The sequence below is a fragment of the Taurulus bubalis genome (genome assembly GCF_910589615.1).
Source record: "Taurulus bubalis genome assembly, chromosome: 9".
NCBI lineage: Eukaryota > Metazoa > Chordata > Actinopteri > Perciformes > Cottidae > Taurulus > Taurulus bubalis.
Genome location: NC_136597.1, coordinates 454,974 through 478,358, shown reverse-complemented (window position 1 = coordinate 478,358; position 23,385 = coordinate 454,974). Strand labels below are relative to the sequence as shown.

Here is a 23,385-nt window from a genome sequence, read left to right as displayed (position 1 = left end):
ATATATACAATGCTGTTTCTAAATTTACACTTATATTTTATTTATTTATTAAATAACTATTTTTAAAGGATTTTTGAATGGATGCTCATTTTAAAAATATAAAAAAAAAACTCTGACCCCATTTGATAACCACTGCTGTAGAGCGACTTTGCTTCAATTTACCAGCTGATGGAAACACAAAAGCCTTTGCAGTAACCTGATGAGCACAATACATGTAAACTCATTCTGACAGTTCTACAGCCATGAAGGCAGCTTCAGGTAGACGTGACCCAGAGGCAGAGAGCAGGAGCCTGTGGTGAAGCCAGGATGTGTGGTCTTGTATTCTCGGGTACAAGATGGACTCGCTGGGTCTGAGGCCCTCCATTGTGGTCTCATATCAAAAGTCACAGCTCCTCCATGTGACGGGTGGCTCTCACATGACTTCACTCTGTAAATCACAGAGAATGTAAACTATCCACAGTTCAATTCCCTTCAACGTCTCCGTCTCCAACGACCTCGAGGCCTGACCCGGTCCTCTGTCCTCAGGCACAGATCTCTGCGCTGCAGCAGCTCGTGGCCTCCAGAGACGCTGAGATGGAGCGTCTGCAGACGCAGCTGCTGGCCGGAGGCGGCGCAGAGAAAGGTACTGCGCAGACCCTCCACAGCCAGATGTGTGTGAGAGCCACTGACTAACCTCTAACTCCCTCTCTCCTCTGCTGGACACATGACTGCTCTGACTCTCTGCTGCCCCCTGCTGTAGAGGAGGTGTATATCCAGCAGCTGATTAACAAATGTAAGGCATGGTGTGCTGCTGGTCCGGCTCACACTGCCAACCAAACGCTCTGCCATCATATGTAACATTAATGCAGCAGTGTAGTGAGTAATGCAGTGATGACCAGTCCAAGCCACAATGACCTGTACAGTCTGAGCTGTCAGCAGGCGCCTGGTGGCAGAGCGGTTGGTTGGGATTTGGACCACAGCCCAGCTTCATTGTGTTGGTCGTAGTAAACATTCCAGCTTCAATGAACCTCAACCACTCTTGCTGGCATGCTTTCCAGTGCACATGCATGGAGGGTCAAACTAATACCACGGCCACTTGACCACAGCATGACTCTGGACCGGCAGCCTCACAGCTCTCAGGTCTGGAGAAGAGAGAATATGATCAGCTCTCTTGCACACATTCAATTCAATTCAGTTTATTTTGTATCACCCAAAATCACAAAATAAAAATGGACCTCTGAGGGCTTTACAATCTGTACTCAAATCATCCTGTCCCAGGACCTCACATGGGATCAGGAACAACTCCCCAATAAACCCTTTAAGGGGAGAAAAGGAAGAACCCTTCATAGAGCAACAGAAGATCCTCTATCAGGATGGACAGAAGAATAGATGTCATGTGACCAGAATGAATAACGTGACAGAGTTACAGCACATTACATGAATATGACGCAATAACATACACACGCTGTTGTTACCTGTAGTTTAATACTGGCACCTTAACAAACTGCTACCTGCGTCCCACAGTAGAGTCATACTGTCTGGTCATCCCCACCTACGAGCCAATCAGAATCAAGCATCCCCAGTGGCCGTGGTATCAGCGTGTATAAATGCTCACATTCCATCTCTGTTGGTTTGCCTCAGTCAGATACTTTAAAGGGTGAATCCAGCAGGCTAGTTTTTAGCAATTTAGTTGGGGGACTCCTCAGAGACAAAGAGGAAAAGAATTGTCAAAATGAATGCTGCAGAATCCAAGATATCCTGACGCTGAGTCCTGAGTATGAGTTAGGCTCCAACACGTTTCCCACAATGCAACCAATAGCCCTTCCCAGTCTGATGAAACCAAGCCTTCAGGAAGTGCTGGGCTTTGAAGCAAATTTGACATAGTAGCCAAACTGTAGCATTACAACTTCCAGGTCCACCAAGTGATGCCATGGGGCCCAAAAAGATGTATTCTCATAGACACACATCACAGAGAGACCTCTGTAAGCCAGCAGATCATTATTTAGATCAACTGAGAATCTATGAGAATGAACAACGTAACAGAGTTACAGAACATTACATGAATATGACAGAAATTATTAATATAATGAACCGTCCTAACAGTCCTAACTATAGACCTGAACTAGTCCTAACTATAGACCTGAACCAGTCCTAACTATAGACCTGAACCAGTCCTAACTAACACCTGAACCAGTCCTAACTATAGACCTGAACCAGTCCTAACTATAGACCTGAACCAGTCCTAACTATAGACCTGAACCAGTCCTAACTAACACCTGAACCAGTCCTAACTATAGACCTGAACCAGCCCTAACTATAAACCTGAACCAGTCCTAACTATAGACCTGAACCAGTCCTAAGCTGAACCAGTCCTAACTAACACCTGAACCAGTCCTAACTATAAACCTGAACCAGTCCTAACTATAGACCTGAACCAGTCCTAACTAACACCTGAACCAGTCCTAACTATAAACCTGAACCAGTCCTAGCTATAGACCTGAACCAGTCCTAACTATAGACCTGAACCAGTCCTAACTATAAACCTGAGCCAGTCCTAACTATAGACCTGAACTATAGACCTGAACCAGCCCTAACTATAAACCTGAACCAGTCCTAACTATAAACCTGAGCCAGCACTAACTATAAACCTGAACCAGTCCTAACTATAGACCTGAACCAGTCCTAACTATAGACCTGAACCAGTCCTAACTATAAACCTGAACCAGCCCTAACTATAGACCTGAACTAGTCCTAACTATAGACCTGAACTAGTCCTAACTATAGACCTGAACCAGTCCTAACTATAGACCTGAACTATAGACCTGAACCAGTCCTAACTATAGACCTGAACTAGTCCTAACTATAGACCTGAACCAGTCCTAACTATAGACCTGAACCAGTCCTAACTATAGACCTGAACCAGTCCTAACTATAGACCTGAACCAGTAACTATAGACCTGAACCAGTCCTAACTATAGACCTGAACCAGTAACTATAGACCTGAACCAGTCCTAACTATAGACCTGAACTAGTCCTAACTATAAGCTTTCAAAGAGGAAAGTCTTCAGTCTCACAGTGTCTGCAGGCTGAGTAAACAGAGCTTTATGTGTTAGATTGGTGCAGGTCCCTTTATTAACATAAGTGGCTCAGGCTGTGTGTTGTCATCTACTCGCTGCATGTGTCTCAGGTGCTGCTGTCAGTGTGGATTTATGTTTGTTTACTCACATTAGCATGGCTGTCATGGTTGTCATGGCTGTCGCTAGCATCACATCAGCCACCCATAAGATGCCCTAAATGAAGAAGACACAAGGTTACTGTGGGTCCAGAAGGACATACTGATCGCTGGCTTGTCTTTGTTAGACCAGGAATACCAGAGGCTGAAGGTGGGGATGGAGTCTTTGTTGGCTTCAAACGAGGAAAAGGTAAATGAAACCTGTTCATAACACTACCGCCGTGATGAACGTTGTCTTTAATGTTCACTTGGAGACTTGAGAGTTCCCTGATTTGACCTTTTACAATAACAGGATCGACGTATAGAGGAGCTGACCATTCTGCTTGGCCAGTACAGAAAGATGAGGGAAGTCATGGCTCTCACACAGGGTAAGCATGCTGAAGGTAGAGAGGAGGGAACGCCGTCCTCTCGGTGTGATTGTAATGCTGTGGTGCTGTGTGGTGTTATAGGGAGTAGTGAAGAGGAGCTGAGCAGCAGTCTAAGACTCAGAGCCGTCACACACAAAGCAACATGTGCTTCTGTCCGGTCAGAGGTAAGACAGAGTGAACTAAACACACGCATCTCCTACGAGTCTTCATAGGCTGATGAAGTGTTTTGTCTCTCCATAGATGTCCTCTAGAGGGTCTTCTCCACTGATGCTTTCTTCATCTCCCTACCAGAGAGAACTGGACTCCAGGTCTAAACACTCTAGACACACACACACTCACACACACACACACACACACACACACTCACACACACACACACACACACACACTCTCACACACACACACACACACACACACACACACACACACACACACACACGCACACACACACACAGCTTCTTTCTAATCTTAGCCCTTTGTGCCATGTGTTGTAGCATGCAGAACTCGATGGGCACGTCTCTGGTGTCCACTGGGGACATCCGTCTCTCTAACGGCTCGTGGTGAGTACAAGCTTTGTGTTCCTCCTGTTGAACATTACAGAATTCACTGCACACTATTTAGCCTTTGTAAACAAGAGTAAACACTGTATTCATTTATGAAGCATTGTTCCAACATGAACCCTCCTCAGTATGTAATTCATAAACACAGTTTCACATGTTTTAGTCTTGATTAGGAAGTCTGGAAATAGACACAACACAAAGTGATGAAGAACATTAATATGATGGAGACGGGGCGCCACTAACGGGCATCGCCTCACATCACCAGGCCCGAGTTCTTTCTGACCCGGCACCGTGGGACACACCAGGTCTAGAGCGTAAACGTGTCCCACTGTGGTCGGGGTCAGAAAGAACTCCGGCCAGATGATGTGAGGCGAAGCCCGTCAGTGGCACGAGTGTTGAGTCTGTTTTATAGTTTCTTAGCACATACATATTATTTATCTATTTAGTATCTAGCTATCACCTGGATTGGTCTACTTACAACCGAGGTGGCGTGCATAGTAATCAATAATATGCATGTATATGCATATTATTGATTATGAGTATCTAGCCAGCTAGCTGTGACTTGTTTGCTAGCTAGCCAGATAGCAAACAAGTCACTACCTAGAGGTCCTGAGACATCACGCCACCTCAGTTGTTGAATTGCATACTAATGAGTTATGTTGGAACAATGCTTTATAAATGATGAATTAAGTGTTTACTCTTGCTTTACTAATGATAAATAGTGTGAAGTTATTATAAAATGCTACCCAGAGTTCTGCGTTGTGTGCTTCATCATTGAATGGTTCTGGTTCTCCTCAGGCCTCGCTGCAGGTTGCTGTCCAGCAGCCTGGAGGAGCTGCAGAGTGGATCCTTCCAAAAGGTCGGTCAGTGCTTTGACTGCCTGTCTCCATACTAACCCCCTACTCCATCGCTACTGCTTCCTGAAGCGAACCCACACGGTTTACTTTACTTCAATGTGCTTGTGTGAATGCTAACCTGCTAACCGGGTCTTTGTCCTGTCCTCTCTCCGGTGTCGGCTCCAGGCTGTAGAGATCCAGCCGCTTGCATCAGACAGCGAGGTACTGACCTGCTGCATGCCGCTCACCGCCTCACACAGACACATGAGCGTGTGAGGCGGGCCATTTAAACGCCATCATGTTTAGAGACCTTCTGAAGAAGGAAACACTGTATATAAAACTTTAAAGAAGTCAGTGGACTGGATCCAGCCCAGTCTTTTGTAAAGATATGCACTAATGCACATTCCTGCATAATTAATCATGAGCACATATTGGAGGGTGCCTACTTTTCTCTGTGTCAGTAGTTCAGCAGGGGCCAGATGGACAACACTAAAAGTAAAAGAGTCATAAAACTCTGTTTCATGAATCTCAATGTGTGTGGATTGGTGTGACCGTGTTTCCTCCTCCACTATTCACTCATCAGCTGATTGAAACACATCGCTGCACATGTTTCATCATCACCGTGGTGGAAGTCTCTCACAGCACTTTGTTTTCACAGACGTACATGAAGAATGAACTCTGTGTTAATAACCCATCCTAAGCTTCAGGATCAAACGGTCAATAACAGAGAGATGATGATCATAAATCATTTTGAATGGAGTTCATAGATGTGCATTGTTACAATGCTGAGTCCTACAGAGGAAACTCATCTCCTTACTCTATCTCTAAGAGTTCTACAGAGGAAACTCATCTCCTTACTCTATCTCTAAGAGTCCTACAGAGGAAACTCATCTCCTTCCTCTATCTCTAAGAGTCCTACAGAGGAAACTCATCTCCTTCCTCTATCTCTAAGAGTCCTACAGAGGAAACTCATCTCCTTACTCTATCTCTAAGAGTCCTACAGAGGAAACTCATCTCCTTACTCTATCTCTAAGAGTTCTACAGAGGAAACTCATCTCCTTACTCTATCTCTAAGGCTGAGCCCTACAGAGGAAACTCATCTCCTTACTCTATCTCTAAGGCTGAGCCCTACAGAGGAAACTCATCTTGGCCGCTTGTATCCGAGACCTCGTTCTTTGGGTCAGGACCCAGAGTTCGTGACCGTAGGTGAGGGTTGGAACATCGCCTCAGGGCGGATCCCATCCACCCTGAGGCGCCTTGCTACCAAGGAGCTTTTTGTCGACCTTAAAGGCCTCCAGCAGGGTTATGGGTGCGACCTCCTCCTCCCCCCAGGAGTTGTCGGGCAGCACCAGGGTCCAGATAAAATCTCCATCCATGTAAACCTGAGGAGAGAAAGCACAAAGACTCGAGGGAAGAAGTAGAGATAGTTAATGAGTGCATGCATTCATACAGAAGGAAATGAGAAGGGTGGGCGTCAGCAGGGCAGGAGGCAGGAGGCAGGAGGCTGGAGGCAGGAGGCAGGAGGCAGGAGGCAGGAGGCAGGAGGCAGGACCAGGGTCCAGATAGAACCACAGGCCATGTAAACATGTGAGGAGAGATCCAGTAGTGAGGGGAATCGTTCCTTCATCTGGCCCTCTGCTGTTCTAGATGCATGTTAAATCTCAGTAGCCACAGAGTGTTTGGGCTGTAAGATCTGCATTATAGAATGTGTGTGTAGTCTACAGCTGCAATGGAAATGATGTCCGAGATTTACAACAAATGAAGTCTTGTGCCTACGCTGCTTTGTGCTCAGCCGCTTCATACCCTGCTGTCTCTCTCTCCTGCTGACAAGTTCACCCTCTGAATGTCTCCTGGTCACCGCCTCACACACACACACACACACACACACACACACACACACACACACACACAAAGGGCCCGGCCATAAAGTGTGTGTCAGTAGAGCTGAATCTTGAAATGTGTGCTGGAGCAAACTGAATGAATCCTGAATGTTTTGTTTCTGATACAGAACGCTCACATGGGGCTGAGCACCTACCGGACTCTGCCGGGGAAACCGAAAGGTAAAAGGAGCGAGATGAGAGCCGAGCTGAACGGACAGCGAGATGGAGAGAACGTGTCACCTCTCCACAGCCAGGACCAGGACCAGGACCAGGACCAGGACTACAGTCTCAGTGAGTCTCCTCAGATCCTCCCTACCTGTTTTAATGAAAGTCAGTGAAGTCTCAGTGTTCCCCGGATATTGGGCCTCATGCAAGAACCATCTGTAAAAACAAACATCCAAGGTTTTTCTGAAAAATAGTTGCATTCACAGATTTTCCGAATATTGGTTTTGTAATTTGACAATACAATTGTTTTTTATTTATGATAATTTCCTCATCGGTTACTGAGTGAGTTATTGATCCTCAATGTGAGTAAACTAGACCAGAGAGAAGACTCTGTTTCTGTGGATCTGTTCTTAATGTCGTCATCGAGCCACCGGGTTGGGTTCTGCTGAAATCAGATGACAACGTGCAGGTTCACCAGAACCCCTTCAGCTCAGAGACCAGAACCCCTTCAGCTCATAGTCCAGAACCCCTTCAGCTCAGAGACCAGAACCCCTTTAGTAGAGACCAGAACCCCTTCAGCTCAGAGACCAGAACCCCTTCAGCTCAGAGTCCAGAACCCCTTTAGTAGAGACCAGAACCCCTTCAGCTCAGAGTCCAGAACCCCTTCAGCTCAGAGACCAGAACCCCTTCAGCTCAGAGTCCAGAATCCCTTTAGTAGAGACCAGAACCCCTTCAGCTCAGAGACCAGAACCCCTTCAGCTCAGAGACCAGAACCCCTTTAGTAGAGACCAGAACCCCTTCAGCTCAGAGAGCAGAACCCCTTCAGCACAGAGACCAGAACCCCTTCAGCACAGAGTCCAGAACCCCTTCAGCTCAGAGACCAGAACCCCTTCAGCTCAGAGTCCAGAACCCCTTTAGTAGAGACCAGAACCCCTTCAGCTCAGAGACCAGAACCCCTTTAGTAGAGACCAGAACCCCTTCAGCTCAGAGACCAGAACCCCTTTAGTAGAGACCAGAACCCCTTAAGCACAGAGACCAGAACCCCTTCAGCTCAGAGTCCAGAACCCCTTCAGTAGAGACCAGAACCCCTTCAGCTCAGAGACCAGAACCCCTTCAGTAGAGTCCAGAACCCCTTCAGCTCAGAGACCAGAACCCCTTCAGCTCAGAGTCCAGAACCCCTTTAGTAGAGACCAGAACCTCTTCAGCTCAGAGACCAGAACCCCTTCAGCTCAGAGACCAGAACCCCTTTAGTAGAGACCAGAACCCCTTAAGCACAGAAACCAGAACCCCTTCAGCTCAGAGTCCAGAACCCTTTCAGTAGAGACCAGAACCCCTTCAGCTCAGAGACCAGAACCCCTTCAGTAGAGTCCAGAACCCCTTCAGCTCAGAGACCAGAACCCCTTCAGCTCAGAGACCAGAACCCCTTTAGTAGAGACCAGAACCTCTTCAGCTCAGAGACCAGAACCCCTTCAGCTCAGAGTCCAGAACCCCTTCAGCTCAGAGACCAGAACCCCTTTAGTAGAGACCAGAACCCCTTCAGCTCAGAGACCAGAACCCCTTTAGTAGAGACCAGAACCCCTTCAGCTCAGAGACCAGAACCCCTTTAGTAGAGACCAGAACCCCTTCAGCTCAGAGACCAGAACCCCTTCAGCTCAGAGACCAGAACCCCTTTAGTAGAGACCAGAACCCCTTCAGCTCAGAGACCAGAACCCCTTTAGTAGAGACCAGAACCCCTTCAGCTCAGAGACCAGAACCCCTTTAGTAGAGACCAGAACCCCTTCAGCTCAAAGTCCAGAACCCCTTCAGCAGAGTCCAGCAGCTGATCCCAGACCATGTGTTCTGATAACAATATTACATGTTCACAACATTACAAGAGAATCCCATGAAAGGTGCAAGCGTGATGCATATGGAATAATGAAAATAATAAAGACATGAAAGAATAGCAGAGTGGATGCACAGAGGCCACAAGGAAGCATGTGATGAGAACGTCATGTGATCTTTCCATTCAAGCAGCTGTAATATACATCATATATAATATATATATATATAAGTACTGCCAGCTGAGCTCTTGTGGTAACTGTACTGCATCGAGCTCAGACCAGTACCTGACTCTGTACCTTCTCCTCTGGTTGGGATGGCTTCTGTGTGTTTGACTTCATGATGTCATCTCATCTTCATACCATAAAGCATGTTTCATAACTCCTGCTGCACATTATCACACTGATGGTGAAGACTTGTCTGAGCCAGAGGACCGTCCTGACCACGGGGGAACGTCCCCCAGCGTCTCTGAAAGAAGAGACAGATACCGTAACATGATGTCATTTTGAGAGATACATATTTTTGCAAGAGGCCCAATATTTATGAAAAGTTGCTGGTTTTCAAATGTCATTTTTCACACATATCAGTTTGCATAGAACTCTGTAGAAACACATTAAACATGAAATACCACAGAGATATGTTCTGATGCCATTAATGTAGCAAAACATATATTCAATAAGCCATTAATGTAGCAAAACATATATTCAATAAACCATTAATGTAGCAAAACATATATTCAATAAACCATTAATGTAGCAAAACATATATTCAATAAACCATTAATGTAGCAAAACATATATTCAATAAACCATTAATGTAGCAAAACATATATTCAATAAACCTCAATTAACGTTGACTAACTTTGCTCCATGTGCTTCCTGCTCTGTTCCCTTTCTCCCTTTCTCCCTTCTCCTTTTCCCTTTTTCCCTTTCTCCTTTCTCCTTTCTCCTTTCTGCTTTTCCCTTTCTCCTTTCTCCCTTTCACCTTTCGCCTTTCTTCTTTCCCTTTCTCCTTTTCTCCTTTCTGCTTTTCCCTTTCTCCTTTCTCCCTTTCACCTTTCGCCTTTCTTCTTTCCCTTTCTCCTTTCTCCTTTCTCCCTTCCTCCCTTTCTCCTTTCTCTTTTTTCCCTTTCTCCTTTCTCCTTTCTCGTTTTCTCCTTTCTCCTTTCTCCCTTTCTCCTTTTCCCTTTCTCCCTTTCTCCTTTCTCCTTTCTCCTTTTCTCGTTTTCTCCTTTCTCCTTTTCTCCTTTCTCCTTTTCTCCTTTCTCCTTTCTCCTTTCTCCTTTCTCCTTTTCCCTTTCTCCTTTCTCCCTTTCTCCCTTCTCCTTTCTCCTTTTACCTTTCTCCCTTTCTCCCTTTCTCCCTTTCTCCTTTTCCCTTTCTCCTTTCTCCTTTCTCCTTTTCCCTTTCTCCTTTCTCCCTTTCTCCTTTCTCCTTTCTCCCTTTCTCCTTTCTCCTTTCTCCCTTTCTCCCTTTCTCCTTTTCCCTTTCTCCTTTCTCCCTTTCTCCCTTCTCCTTTCTCCTTTCTCCTTTCTCCTTTTCCCTTTCTCCTTTCTCCGTTCTCCTTTCTCCCTTTCTCCTTTTCCCTTTCTCCCTTTCTCCCTTTCTCCTTTTCCCTTTCTCCTTTCTCCTTTCTCCCTTTCTCCTTTCTCCTTTCTCCCTTTCTCCTTTTCCCTTTCTCCTTTTCCCTTTCTCCTTTCTCCTTTCTCCTTTCTCCTTTCTCCCTTTCTCCTTTCTCCTTTCTCCCTTTCTCCTTTCTCCTTTCTCCCTTTCTCCTTTCTCCCTTTCTCCCTTTCCCTTTCTCCTTTCTCCTTTTCCCTTTCTTCCTTCTCCCTTTCTCCCTTTCTCCTTTTCCCTTTCTCCTTTCTCCTTTTCCCTTTCTCCTTTCTCCTTTCTCCCTTTCTCCTTTTCCCTTTCTCCCTTTCTCCTTTCTCCCTTTCTTCTTTCTCCCTTTCTCCTTTTCCCTTTCTCCTTTCTCCTTTCTCCTTTCTCCCTTTCTCCTTTGTCCCTTTCTCCTTTCTCCCTTTCTTCCTTCTCCCTTTCTCCCTTTCTCCTTTCTGCTTTCCCCTTTCTCCTTTCTCTTTTTTCCCTTTCTCCTTTCTCCTTTCTCCTTTCTCCCTTTCTCCCTTTCTCCCTTTCTCCTTTTCCCTTTCTCCTTTCTCCTTTTCTCCCTTTCTCCTTTTCCCTTTCTCCTTTCTCCTTTCTCCTTTCTCCCTTTCTCCCTTCTCCTTTCTCCTTTTACCTTTCTCCCTTTCTCCCTTTCTCCTTTTCCCTTTCTCCTTTCTCCTTTCTCCCTTCTCCCTTCTCCCTTTCTTCCTTCTCCCTTTCTCCCTTCTCCTTTCTCCTTTTCCCTTTCTCCCTTTCTCCCTTTCTTCCTTCTCCCTTTCTCCCTTTCTCCTTTCTCCTTTCTCCCTTTCTTCTTTCTCCCTTTCTCCCTTTCTCCCTTTCTCCCTTTCTCCTTTTCCCTTTCTCCTTTCTCCTTTTCCCTTTCTCCTTTTCCCTTTCTCCTTTCTCCTTTTCCCTTTCTCCTTTTCCCTTTCTCCCTTTCTCCCTTTCTTCCTTCTCCCTTTCTCCTTTCTCCTTTCTCCCTTTCTTCTTTCTCCCTTTCTCCCTTTCTCCTTTTCCCTTTCTCCTTTCTCCTTTTCCCTTTCTCCTTTCCCTTTCTCCCTTTCTCCTTTCTCCCTTTCTCCTTTCTCCTTTTCCCTTTCTCCTTTTCCCTTTCTCCTTTCTACCTTTCTCCCTTTCTCCTTTCTCCTTTTCCCTTTCTCCTTTTCCCTTTCTCCTTTCTCCTTTTCCCTTTCTCCTTTTCCCTTTCTCCTTTCTACCTTTCTCCCTTTCTCCTTTCTCCTTTTCCCTTTCTCCCTTTCTCCTTTCTCCCTTTCTCCTTTCTCCTTTCTCCTTTCTACCTTTCTCCCTTTCTCCTTTTCCCTTTCTCCCTTTCTCCTTTTCCCTTTCTCCTTTCTCCTTTCTCCCTTTCTCCTTTTCCCTTTCTCCCTTTCTCCTTTCTCCCTTTCTTCCTTCTTCCTTTCTCCTTTCTCCTTTTCCCTTTCTCCTTTCTTCTTTCTCCCTTTCTCCTTTTCCCTTTCTCCCTTTCTCCCTTTCTCCCTTTCTCCTTTTCCCTTTCTCCTTTTCCCTTTCTCCTTTCTCCTTTCTCCTTTTCCCTTTCTCCTTTCTCCTTTCTCCCTTTCTCCTTTCTCCTTTTCCCTTTCTCCTTTCTCCTTTCTCCTTTCTCCCTTTCTCCTTTCTCCCTTTCTCCCTTTCTCCTTTTCCCTTTCTCCTTTCTCCCTTTCTCCTTTCTCCTTTTCCCTTTCTCCTTTCTCCTTTTCCCTTTCTCCCTTTCTCCCTTTCTCCTTTCTCCCTTTCGTCCTTCTCCCTTTCTCCCTTTCTCCCTTTCTCCCTTTCTCCTTTCTCCTTTCTCCTTTCTCCCTTTCTTCTTTCTCCCTTTCTCCCTTTCTCCCTTTCTCCTTTTCCCTTTCTCCTTTCTCCTTTTCCCTTTCTCCTTTCTCCCTTTCTCCCTTTCTCCTTTCTCCCTTTCTCCTTTCTCCCTTTCTCCCTTTCTCCCTTTCTCCTTTTCCCTTTCTCCTTTCTCCTTTTCCCTTTCTCCTTTTCCCTTTCTCCCTTTCTCCGTTTCCCTTTCTCCTTTCCCTTTCTCCCTTTCTCCTTTCTCCCTTTCTCCTTTCTCCTTTTCCCTTTCTCCCTTTCTCCTTTCTCCCTTTCTCCTTTCTCCTTTTCCCCTTCTCCTTTTCCCTTTCTCCTTTCTACCTTTCTCCCTTTCTCCTTTCTCCTTTTCCCTTTCTCCTTTTCCCTTTCTCCCTTTCTCCTTTCTCCTTTTCCCTTTCTCCTTTCTACCTTTCTCCCTTTCTCCTTTCTCCTTTGTCCCTTTTTCCTTTCTCCTTTGTCCCTTTCTATTTTCTCCTCCATTTGCTTGACCCTTCTCTCTCTTTGTGCTCCGGCTGCAGTTCGCTGCAGGAGTGCCAGTGCTCCAGCTTTAGGTACTGTATACTATATGTACTGTATACTTTAGGTACTGTATACTATATGTACTGTATACTTTAGGTACTGTATACTATATGTACTGTATACTTTAGGTATTGTATACTATATGTACTGTATACTTTAGGTACTGCATACTATATGTACTGTATACTTTAGGTACTGTATACTATATGTACTGTATACTTTAGGTACTGTATACTATATGTACTGTATACTTTAGGTACTGCATACTATATGTACTGTATACTTTAGGTACTGTATACTATATGTACTATAGGTACTGTATACTATATGTACTGTATACTATAGGTACTGTATACTATATGTACTGTATACTTTAGGTATTGTATACTATATGTACTGTATACTTTAGGTACTCTATACTATATGTACTGTATACTTTAGGTACTGTATACTATATGTATTGTATACTATATGTACTGTATACTTTAGGTGCTGTATACTATAGGTACTGTATACTTTAGGTACTGTATACTTTTGGTACTGTATAATATAGGTACTGTATACTTTAGGTACTGTATACTATAGGTACTGTTTACTTTAGGTTATGTATACTTTAGGTACTGTATACTTTAGGTACTGTATACTTTAGGTACTGTTTACTTTAGGTTATGTATACTTTAGGTACTGTATACTTTAGGTACTGTATGCTTTAGGTACTGTATACTATAGGTACTGTATACTTTAGGTACTGTTTACTTTAGGTACTGTATACTTTAGGTACTGTATACTATATGTACTGTATACTTTAGGTACTGTATACTATATGTATTGTATACTATATGTACTGTATACTTTAGGTGCTGTATACTATAGGTACTGTATACTTTAGGTACTGTATACTTTTGGTACTGTATAATATAGGTACTGTATACTTTAGGTACTGTATACTATAGGTACTGTTTACTTTAGGTTATGTATACTTTAGGTACTGTATACTTTAGGTACTGTATGCTTTAGGTACTGTATACTTTAGGTACTGTATACTTTAGGTACTGTATACTTTAGGTACTCTATTCTTTAGGTACTGTATACTTTAGGTACTGTATACTATAGGTACTGTTTACTTTAGGTTATGTATACTTTAGGTACTGTATACTTTAGGTACTGTATGCTTTAGGTACTGTATACTATAGGTACTGTATACTTTAGGTACTGTATGCTTTGGGTACTGTTTACTTTAGGTTATGTATACTTTAGGTACTGTATACTTTAGGTACTGTATACTATATGTACTGTATACTTTAGGTACTGTATACTATATGTATTGTATACTATATGTACTGTATACTTTAGGTGCTGTATACTATAGGTACTGTATACTTTAGGTACTGTATACTTTAGGTACTCTATACTTTAGGTACTGTTTACTTTAGGTTATGTATACTTTAGGTACTGTATACTTTAGGTACTGTTTACTTTAGGTTATGTATACTTTAGGTACTGTATACTTTAGGTACTCTATACTTTAGGTACTGTATACTTTAGGTACTGTTTACTTTAGGTACTGTATACTTTAGGTACTGTATACTTTAGGTACTGTATACTTTAGGTTATGTATACTTTAGGTACTGTATACTTTAGGTACTCTACACTTTAGGTACTGTATACTTTAGGTACTGTTTACTTTAGGTTATGTATACTTTAGGTACTGTATACTTTAGGTACTGTATACTTTAGGTACTCTATACTTTAGGTACTGTATACTTTAGGTACTGTTTACTTTAGGTACTGTATACTTTAGGACATGTATACTTTAGGTTATGTATACTTTAGGTACTGTATACTTTAGGTACTGTATACTTTAGGTACTCTATACTTTAGGTACTGTATACTTTAGGTACTGTATGCTTTGGATGAGCTCATTCCTCAGCCAACTCTCAATATATGCAGCGGTCATGTTCCAGACAGACCTGATCCTGTCATAGTTCAGCACCTGTCTGAAGCGTGTAGATTTACATGTATGCAGCATTTATTTTGGACGGAGGTATGTGTGACTAATCCTGGTTCTGCTTTATGTCTGCTGGCTTCCTCCTCCTTCACTAACCTCCTCTGCCTCAGGATCTCCTGGCAAACATGACCTCTATGATGTGGGTGGGTATTGTATCTCAACCAGTTCAATGGAATTACATTATATTCATTTAGTATAGCCCAAAATCATAAAATACAAATTATCCTCAGAGGGCTTTACAATCTGTACACATACGACATCACATCGGATCAGGAAAAACTCCCCAAAAAAACTTTTAACGGAGCGAAAAAGAGAAGAAACCTTCATAGAGCAACAGAGGAGGATCCTCTATCAGGATGGACAGAAGCAATATATATCATGTGACCAGAATGAACAACGTAACAGAGTTACAGCACATTACATGAATATTGCAGAAATGATTCATAATGAGAGGAGTAGGATGATTAAAAAGTTACAACTACCAAAAATAACAGCAACAGTGGAGTAATAATGATAATAAAAGCAGTGAAGGTATCGGCAATACTAATAGCAATACAACTAATAAAGATAATAGCAGAAGGTGTCAGGCAGGACCAGAGTCCAGATAGAACCATGATCCATGTAAACCTGTGAGGAGAGAAAGCACAAAGACTCTAGGGAAGAAGTAGAGTTAGTAATGTCCATTGAAGAGATATGAATTCATCCAGAAGGAGAGAGAGACGAGGAGAGAAGAGCTCAGTATATCCTAAGATGTCCCCTAGCAGTCTAGGCCTATAAAAAAAATATGGAAACTGGTTCCATAGAAGAGGAGCTCTCTCGTGGGGTAATATGGTACTATGAGCTCTCTAGTGGGGTAATATGGTACTATGAGCCCTCTAGTGGGGTAATATGGTAATATAAGCTCTCTAGTGGGGTAATATGGTACTATGATCTCTCTAGTGTGGTAATATGGTACTATGAGTTCTCTAGTGGGGTAATATGGTACTATGAGCTATCTAGTGGGGTAATATGGTACTATGAGTTCTCTAGTGTGGTAATATGGTACTATGAGTTCTCTAGTGGGGTAATATGGTACTATGAGTTCTCTAGTGGGGTAATATGGTACTATGAGTTCTCTAGTGGGGTAATGTGGTACTATGAGCTCTCTAGTGTGGTAATATGGTACTATGAGCTCTCTAGTGGGGTAATATGGTACTATGAGCTCTCTAGTGGGGTAATGTGGTACTATGAGCTCTCTAGTGGGGTAATATGGTACTATGAGCTCTCTAGTGTGGTAATATGGTACTATAAGCTCTAGTGGGGTAATATGGTACTATGAGCTCTCTAGTGGGGTAATATGGTACAATGATCTTATTAGGGCAGACGGATAATAAGGAGTTACAGTAATCCAGTTTTGAAGTAGCAATTGCGTGAACCAACTTTTCTGCATCGCTTTGAGACAGGATGTGCCTGATTGTTTAAATGTTACGTAGGTGAAAAAAGGCGGTCCTTGGGATTTGTTTTATGTGGGAGTTAAAGGACAGGTCCTGGTCAAAGATAACTCTCAGATTCCTTACGGTGGTGGTGGATGCCAGAGCGATGCCATCAAGAGAAACCATATCATCAGATAATTGATTTCTGAGGTGTTCTGGGCCGAGTAGAATAACTTCAGTCTTGTCCGAGTTCAGCAGCAGGAAGTTGCAGGTCATCCAGGTTTTGATGTCTTTAAGACACGCTTGAAGTTTAGCGACCTGGTGGGATTCATCTGGCTTTATCCACAGATAATTGAGTATCATTGGCATAACAGTGAAAGTTTATGGAGTTTTTTCTGATAATATTGCCTAAAGGAAGCATATATAAGGTGAATAAAATTGGTCCAAGCACAGAACCTTGTGGAACTCCATGTCGAACGGCAGTGGTAACCGAGGCCTCATCGTTTACAAATACAAACTGAGATGATCTGATAAATATGACTTAAACCAGCTTAGTGCTGTACCTTTAATACCAATCCACTGGTCTAGTCTCTGTAATGAGAGGTCAATGTGTGCGTCCTGTTGGGACCAGGGAGTCTGACGTGTGCTGAGTGAATGATAAAACAAGGGAGGAATAGACGTCTTTGTAGTGTATACAACACAGAAAAGAAGCCATGAAGGCTTCATGCATGATTCTATTCATAAAGAATAACTGCCTAACAGTTTCTGTTAGACATAAAGCCATAACCTGTAGCAGGCAGCACATGGTTTGAAGCGGTCAGTATGACACTGAGAGGCTGGGGCAAATAAACATAAACATGTTTTATTTACTGACCTGATACTCTTACTTTAATAACTATTACAGCTGCATCAATTAATTTTAGAAAGAAGCTAAACGTGTCCCGTGTCTATTGGACATGGAGCTGTGTCTGCCTGCTGTGAAACCCCAAACTAAAAGAATTGTTAAGATGAATAATACAGATCTAGGAGTGTCCAGGAAGCGGTGTCGTTGATCAGTGGTGACCACCATGTTAATATGCTTCCATTGAAAGAAACATACAGCGGTGTCCCTGCCAAGCCAAAGAACACCGACTTTCCTCTGGATCCCAGATGGACTTCCCGGAGTGTCAGTTCTTGTATTTCTGTGCAGGGCATTCAGAGATGCTGGAGGACCAGTCCCCCCTGTCCTCTGGACCGGACTCCGGACAGCAGTCCCCCGTCTCACCAGAGAACCGGAAGAGTCACAGAGGCATGAAGAAGTTCTGGGGGAAGTGAGTTTTGAAAATATATAGTACATGCACACATACAGTACACGTAGTTACACGTTAGCTACCCTCTGGTTTGTCTTTCACACTCTCATCAGTGTTTCTGTTGTTCCACAGGATCCGCCGGAGCCAGTCAGGCAGTCCTGCTCAGGTCCATGACCCCGAGCTGGGAGAGTTTCGGAGGGGAGGCTTCAGAGCTACAGATGGACCGAGGCTGACCCGTCCAGGGAACACCCGGTAGAGAAGCCCACGTCATGCGTCATGAGGAAGAGACACTATGTTTATGATGCTACATGCATGTGCTGCTCCTTACATTGGCATTTTTATATTTTATTAACATGAAGTATCTTGCATGGATAGTAGGAATAATGATGTTGTTAAATGTTGTCAATAAAGTCTACACAATGAGTTGTGGAGGAGATGCAGAGACTCCATGCCGTCTGATGTCACACCCTGTGGAAGCAGCTGGAGCCCAACACTATACACTGCATGTGTCTCATCTCAATGCTGATCTGTTTCTCCTCCATGTCAGAGACCTGAAGTTGCCATTTTCCAAGTGGAGCACGGAGCAGGTGTGTGGCTGGCTCGAGGAAATTGGACTGGGCCAGTATGGCATTCTCGCTTGCCACTGGGTCACCGGTGGAGATACTCTACTGTCGGCCACCCTGCAAGACTTAGAGAAGGTACACACTCACACACACACACACACTCACACACACACACTCACACTCCACCTACTGTCCTCAAATGGTTTCCGACACATTCATCTCCACCAGCCGGTCAGATCCACTGTGTTTCCGTTCTACCTGTCTGCTCGGCGTCGCTGTCTGTCTCTCTGCTCGATGGTTAGCATCGCCTCTCTGCTCTTCAAACGGCATGTTAGTTTCGCCTTCAGCGCGGTCACATCGCTCTCATCACAGTCTCTTAATGATGAGGAGCCTCTGGGGTTGAGGTGCTATATTTAGCAGATATCCAGGCCAAGCCCTTTTCTGTTGCTCATTGTTTACAGTCCGATTAGCAACTTTAGATGTTTACAAGCTAATTTAAAACCAATAGAAAGCAGAATAATCATCACTTGATCGCCAGTGGGTTGGCCAATGAGTTCCGCATCTTTAGCTCTTCACAGGACGGTTTACCTGCAATCAAGCAAGGCCTGCTCCTTCTGTACGTTATTGCTCAATACTACTTGAACTACAAGCAACAAATATCTCGTCTCATCCGGATCATTTAGATTAGAGCATTCACTGTAAAGGTGGTCATCTGTTATACGGTGAGCAGATTCAATACGTTCTCTCTCACGGTGTCTCCAGGAACTGGCGATGAAGAACCCGCTCCACAGGAAGAAGCTCCAGTTATCCATCAAGACGTTCAGCAGCGGGCCGCCGGAGAAGTCTGCAGAGCTGGACTACGTCTGGGTCACTCGTACGCAACGAAAAGCACACAGGAAATGGCTTCGTTCAGAAGTAGCCTTCCATTAAAACTGTGATGTTTATGTTCCCAAGGTTGGCTGGATGACATCGGACTCCCTCAATACAAAGACCAGTTTAATGAAGGGAGGGTTGATGGGCAGATGCTGCAGTACCTCACTGTGGTGAGTCTGTGATGACCAATTGAATTTAAAGTCAAACCAGCGTTCATGGTCTTCCAGACATGTAAAGTCCTGTGGCTTATCTCTCAGATAATACATGACGTTGAAGCACTTGTTTGATATTTAAAGTGACGCGTCCTCTGTGTTCTCTCCATCTCAGAACGACTTGTTGTTCCTCAAGGTGGCCAGCCAGCTGCATCACCTCAGCATCAAGTGTGCCATTCATGTTCTCCACGTCAACAAGTTCAGCTCCAACTGCCTGAAGCGCCGGCCCGGCACCGAGGTGAGCCGAGCTGGAGGTTCTGGTTCTGGTTCTGGCAACACGTATCTGAGGAGGTCTCTGTGTTTCCTCCCCACGCTGCTCAGTCTGCCTCCAGCTGAGCTCCTCCTCTCTGTTTACTCGTCTCGGTACTCCAGTAGATCGAACTGATTTATTGTCTTTGACAATGTACCTGTATGTCTCCATGACGATGAAGCCCCTTAGAGAGAGGCTCAAAGAGACAGCAACAACAATAATACATCTTCTGTAACTTGTCTTCTCTTTTTTTATTGGTTCATTTACAGCTTATATTTTCTCTCCCATGTAATTTAGCTTTTTTAATAATCCTATTCATATGTGCCTTTTTATATTGCTCTGTGTTTCTTTGATACTTTTTTTGGGGGAATTACGAAATAAATCAACTTACCTGCCTTGCCTTAATGGCAGGTGCTAACCACAGAATGAAGGTTATACAGTTTCCAATTTTTAAATGAATGTTTTAGAAAATAAAACATTCTAAATATTAATGATTTTCTGAAACACGTTTTCATGGTTTGAGAAATGGTTGAATATCCTGAATCATGCCGTGTGTGTGTGTGTGTGTGTGTGTCTGTGTGTGTGTGTGTGTGTGTGTGTGTGTGTGTGTTTCAGAACCAGTTCACGCCCAGTGAGGTGGTCCAGTGGTCTAACCACCGGGTTATGGAGTGGCTGAGATCTGTGGATCTGGCAGAGTACGCACCGAACCTGCGGGGCAGCGGCGTGCACGGAGGGCTGCTGGTGAGCACACACGGAAACACACACGGAAACACACACGGAAACACACGTAGAAACACACACGGAAACACACACGTAGAAACACACACGGAAACACACGTAGAAACACGTAGAAAAACACACGGAAACACACGTAGAAAAACACACGGAAACACACGTAGAAACACACACGGAAACACACGTAGAAACACACACGGAAACACACGTAGAAACACACACGGAAACACACGTAGAAACACACACGGAAACAGACACGGAAACACACGTAGAAACACACACAGAAACACACACGGAAACACACACACATGGAAACACACATAGAAACACACACAGAAACACACGGAAACACACGTAGAAACACACACACATGGAAACACACGTAGAAACACACACGGAAACACACGTAGAAACACACACGGAAACACACGTAGAAACACACACGGAAACACACACGTAGAAACACACACGTAGAAACACACACGGAAACACACACGGAAACACACGTAGAAACACACACGTAGAAAAACACACGGAAACACACGTAGAAACACACACGGAAACACACGTAGAAACACACACGGAAACACACGTAGAAACACACACGGAAACACACGTAGAAAAACACACGGAAACACACGTAGAAACACACACGGAAACACACGTAGAAACACACACGGAAACACACGTAGAAACACACACGGAAACACACGTAGAAACACACACGGAAACACACGTAGAAACACACACGGAAACACACGTAGAAACACACACGGAAACACACACGGAAACACACGGAAACACACGTAGAAACACACACGGAAACACACACGGAAACAGACACGGAAACACACACAGAAACACACACGGAAACACACACACATGGAAACACACATAGAAACACACACAGAAACACACGGAAACACACGTAGAAACACACGTAGAAACACACACGGAAACACACGTAGAAAAACACACGGAAACACACGTAGAAAAACACACGGAAACACACGTAGAAACACACACGGAAACACACGTAGAAACACACACGGAAACACACGTAGAAACACACACGGAAACACACGTAGAAACACACACGGAAACACACGTAGAAACACACACGGAAACACACGTAGAAACACACACGGAAACACACGTAGAAACACACACGGAAACACACACGGAAACACACGTAGAAACACACACGGAAACACACGTAGAAACACACACGGAAACACACGTAGAAACACACACGGAAACACACACGGAAACAGACACGGAAACACACACAGAAACACACACGGAAACACACACACATGGAAACACACATAGAAACACACACAGAAACACACGGAAACACACGTAGAAACACACACGTAGAAACACACACGGAAACACACACGGAAACACACACGTAGAAACACACACGGAAACACACACGGAAACACACACGTAGAAACACACACGTAGAAACACACACGTAGAAACACACACGGAAACACACACGTAGAAACACACACGTAGAAACACACACGGAAACACATGTAGAAACACACACGGAAACACACGTAGAAACACACACGGAAACACACACGGAAACACACACACATGGAAACACACATAGAAACACACACAGAAACACACGTAGAAACACACACGGAAACACACACGGAAACACACACGTAGAAACACACACGTAGAAACACACACGTAGAAACACACACGGAAACACACACGGAAACACACACGTAGAAACACACACGTAGAAAAACACACGGAAACACACGTAGAAACACACACGGAAACACACGTAGAAACACACACGGAAACACACGTAGAAACACACACGGAAACACACGTAGAAAAACACACGGAAACACACGTAGAAACACACACGGAAACACACGTAGAAACACACACGGAAACACACGTAGAAACACACACGGAAACACACGTAGAAACACACACGGAAACACACGTAGAAACACACACGGAAACACACACGGAAACACACGTAGAAACACACACGGAAACACACGTAGAAACACACACGGAAACACACGTAGAAACACACACGGAAACACACACGGAAACAGACACGGAAACACACACAGAAACACACACGGAAACACACACACATGGAAACACACATAGAAACACACACAGAAACACACGGAAACACACGTAGAAACACACACGTAGAAACACACACGGAAACACACACGGAAACACACACGTAGAAACACACACGTAGAAACACACACGGAAACACACACGGAAACACACACGTAGAAACACACACGTAGAAAAACACACGGAAACACACGTAGAAACACACACGGAAACACACGTAGAAACACACACGGAAACACACGTAGAAACACACACGGAAACACACGTAGAAACACACACGGAAACACACGTAGAAACACACACGGAAACACACGTAGAAACACACACGGAAACACACGTAGAAACACACACGGAAACACACGTAGAAACACACACGGAAACACACGTAGAAACACACACGGAAACACACACGGAAACACACGTAGAAACACACACGGAAACACACGTAGAAACACACACGGAAACACACACGGAAACAGACACGGAAACACACACAGAAACACACACGGAAACACACACACATGGAAACACACATAGAAACAGACACAGAAACACACGGAAACACACGTAGAAACACACGTAGAAACACACACGGAAACACACGTAGAAAAACACACGGAAACACACGTAGAAACACACACGGAAACACACGTAGAAACACACACGGAAACACACGTAGAAACACACACGGAAACACACGTAGAAACACACACGGAAACACACGTAGAAACACACACGGAAACACACGTAGAAACACACACGGAAACACACGTAGAAACACACACGGAAACACACACGGAAACACACGTAGAAACACACACGGAAACACACGTAGAAACACACACGGAAACACACGTAGAAACACACACGGAAACACACACGGAAACAGACACGGAAACACACACAGAAACACACACGGAAACACACACACATGGAAACACACATAGAAACACACACAGAAACACACGGAAACACACGTAGAAACACACACGTAGAAACACACACGGAAACACACACGGAAACACACACGTAGAAACACACACGTAGAAACACACACGTAGAAACACACACGGAAACACACACGTAGAAACACACACGTAGAAACACACACGG

At 44.2% G+C, this 23,385-nt stretch overlaps 1 protein-coding gene across 1 annotated transcript in view; it reads left to right on the top strand.

Annotated features, from left to right (window-relative positions):
- Positions 1-23,385, top strand: part of ppfibp2b (PPFIA binding protein 2b) — a 90,186-nt gene that overhangs the window by 54,751 nt on the left and 12,050 nt on the right. The window contains exons 9-24 of the mRNA XM_079224290.1: positions 526-622; positions 740-772; positions 3,340-3,401; positions 3,504-3,579; positions 3,661-3,743; positions 3,820-3,887; positions 4,074-4,139; positions 4,938-4,998; positions 6,984-7,146; positions 17,407-17,527; positions 17,639-17,758; positions 18,054-18,204; positions 18,832-18,943; positions 19,024-19,112; positions 19,270-19,392; positions 20,020-20,145. Coding sequence (XP_079080416.1) covers positions 526-622; positions 740-772; positions 3,340-3,401; positions 3,504-3,579; positions 3,661-3,743; positions 3,820-3,887; positions 4,074-4,139; positions 4,938-4,998; positions 6,984-7,146; positions 17,407-17,527; positions 17,639-17,758; positions 18,054-18,204; positions 18,832-18,943; positions 19,024-19,112; positions 19,270-19,392; positions 20,020-20,145 — 1,551 coding nt within the window. The remainder of the gene's footprint in view (positions 1-525; positions 623-739; positions 773-3,339; positions 3,402-3,503; positions 3,580-3,660; positions 3,744-3,819; positions 3,888-4,073; positions 4,140-4,937; positions 4,999-6,983; positions 7,147-17,406; positions 17,528-17,638; positions 17,759-18,053; positions 18,205-18,831; positions 18,944-19,023; positions 19,113-19,269; positions 19,393-20,019; positions 20,146-23,385) is intronic.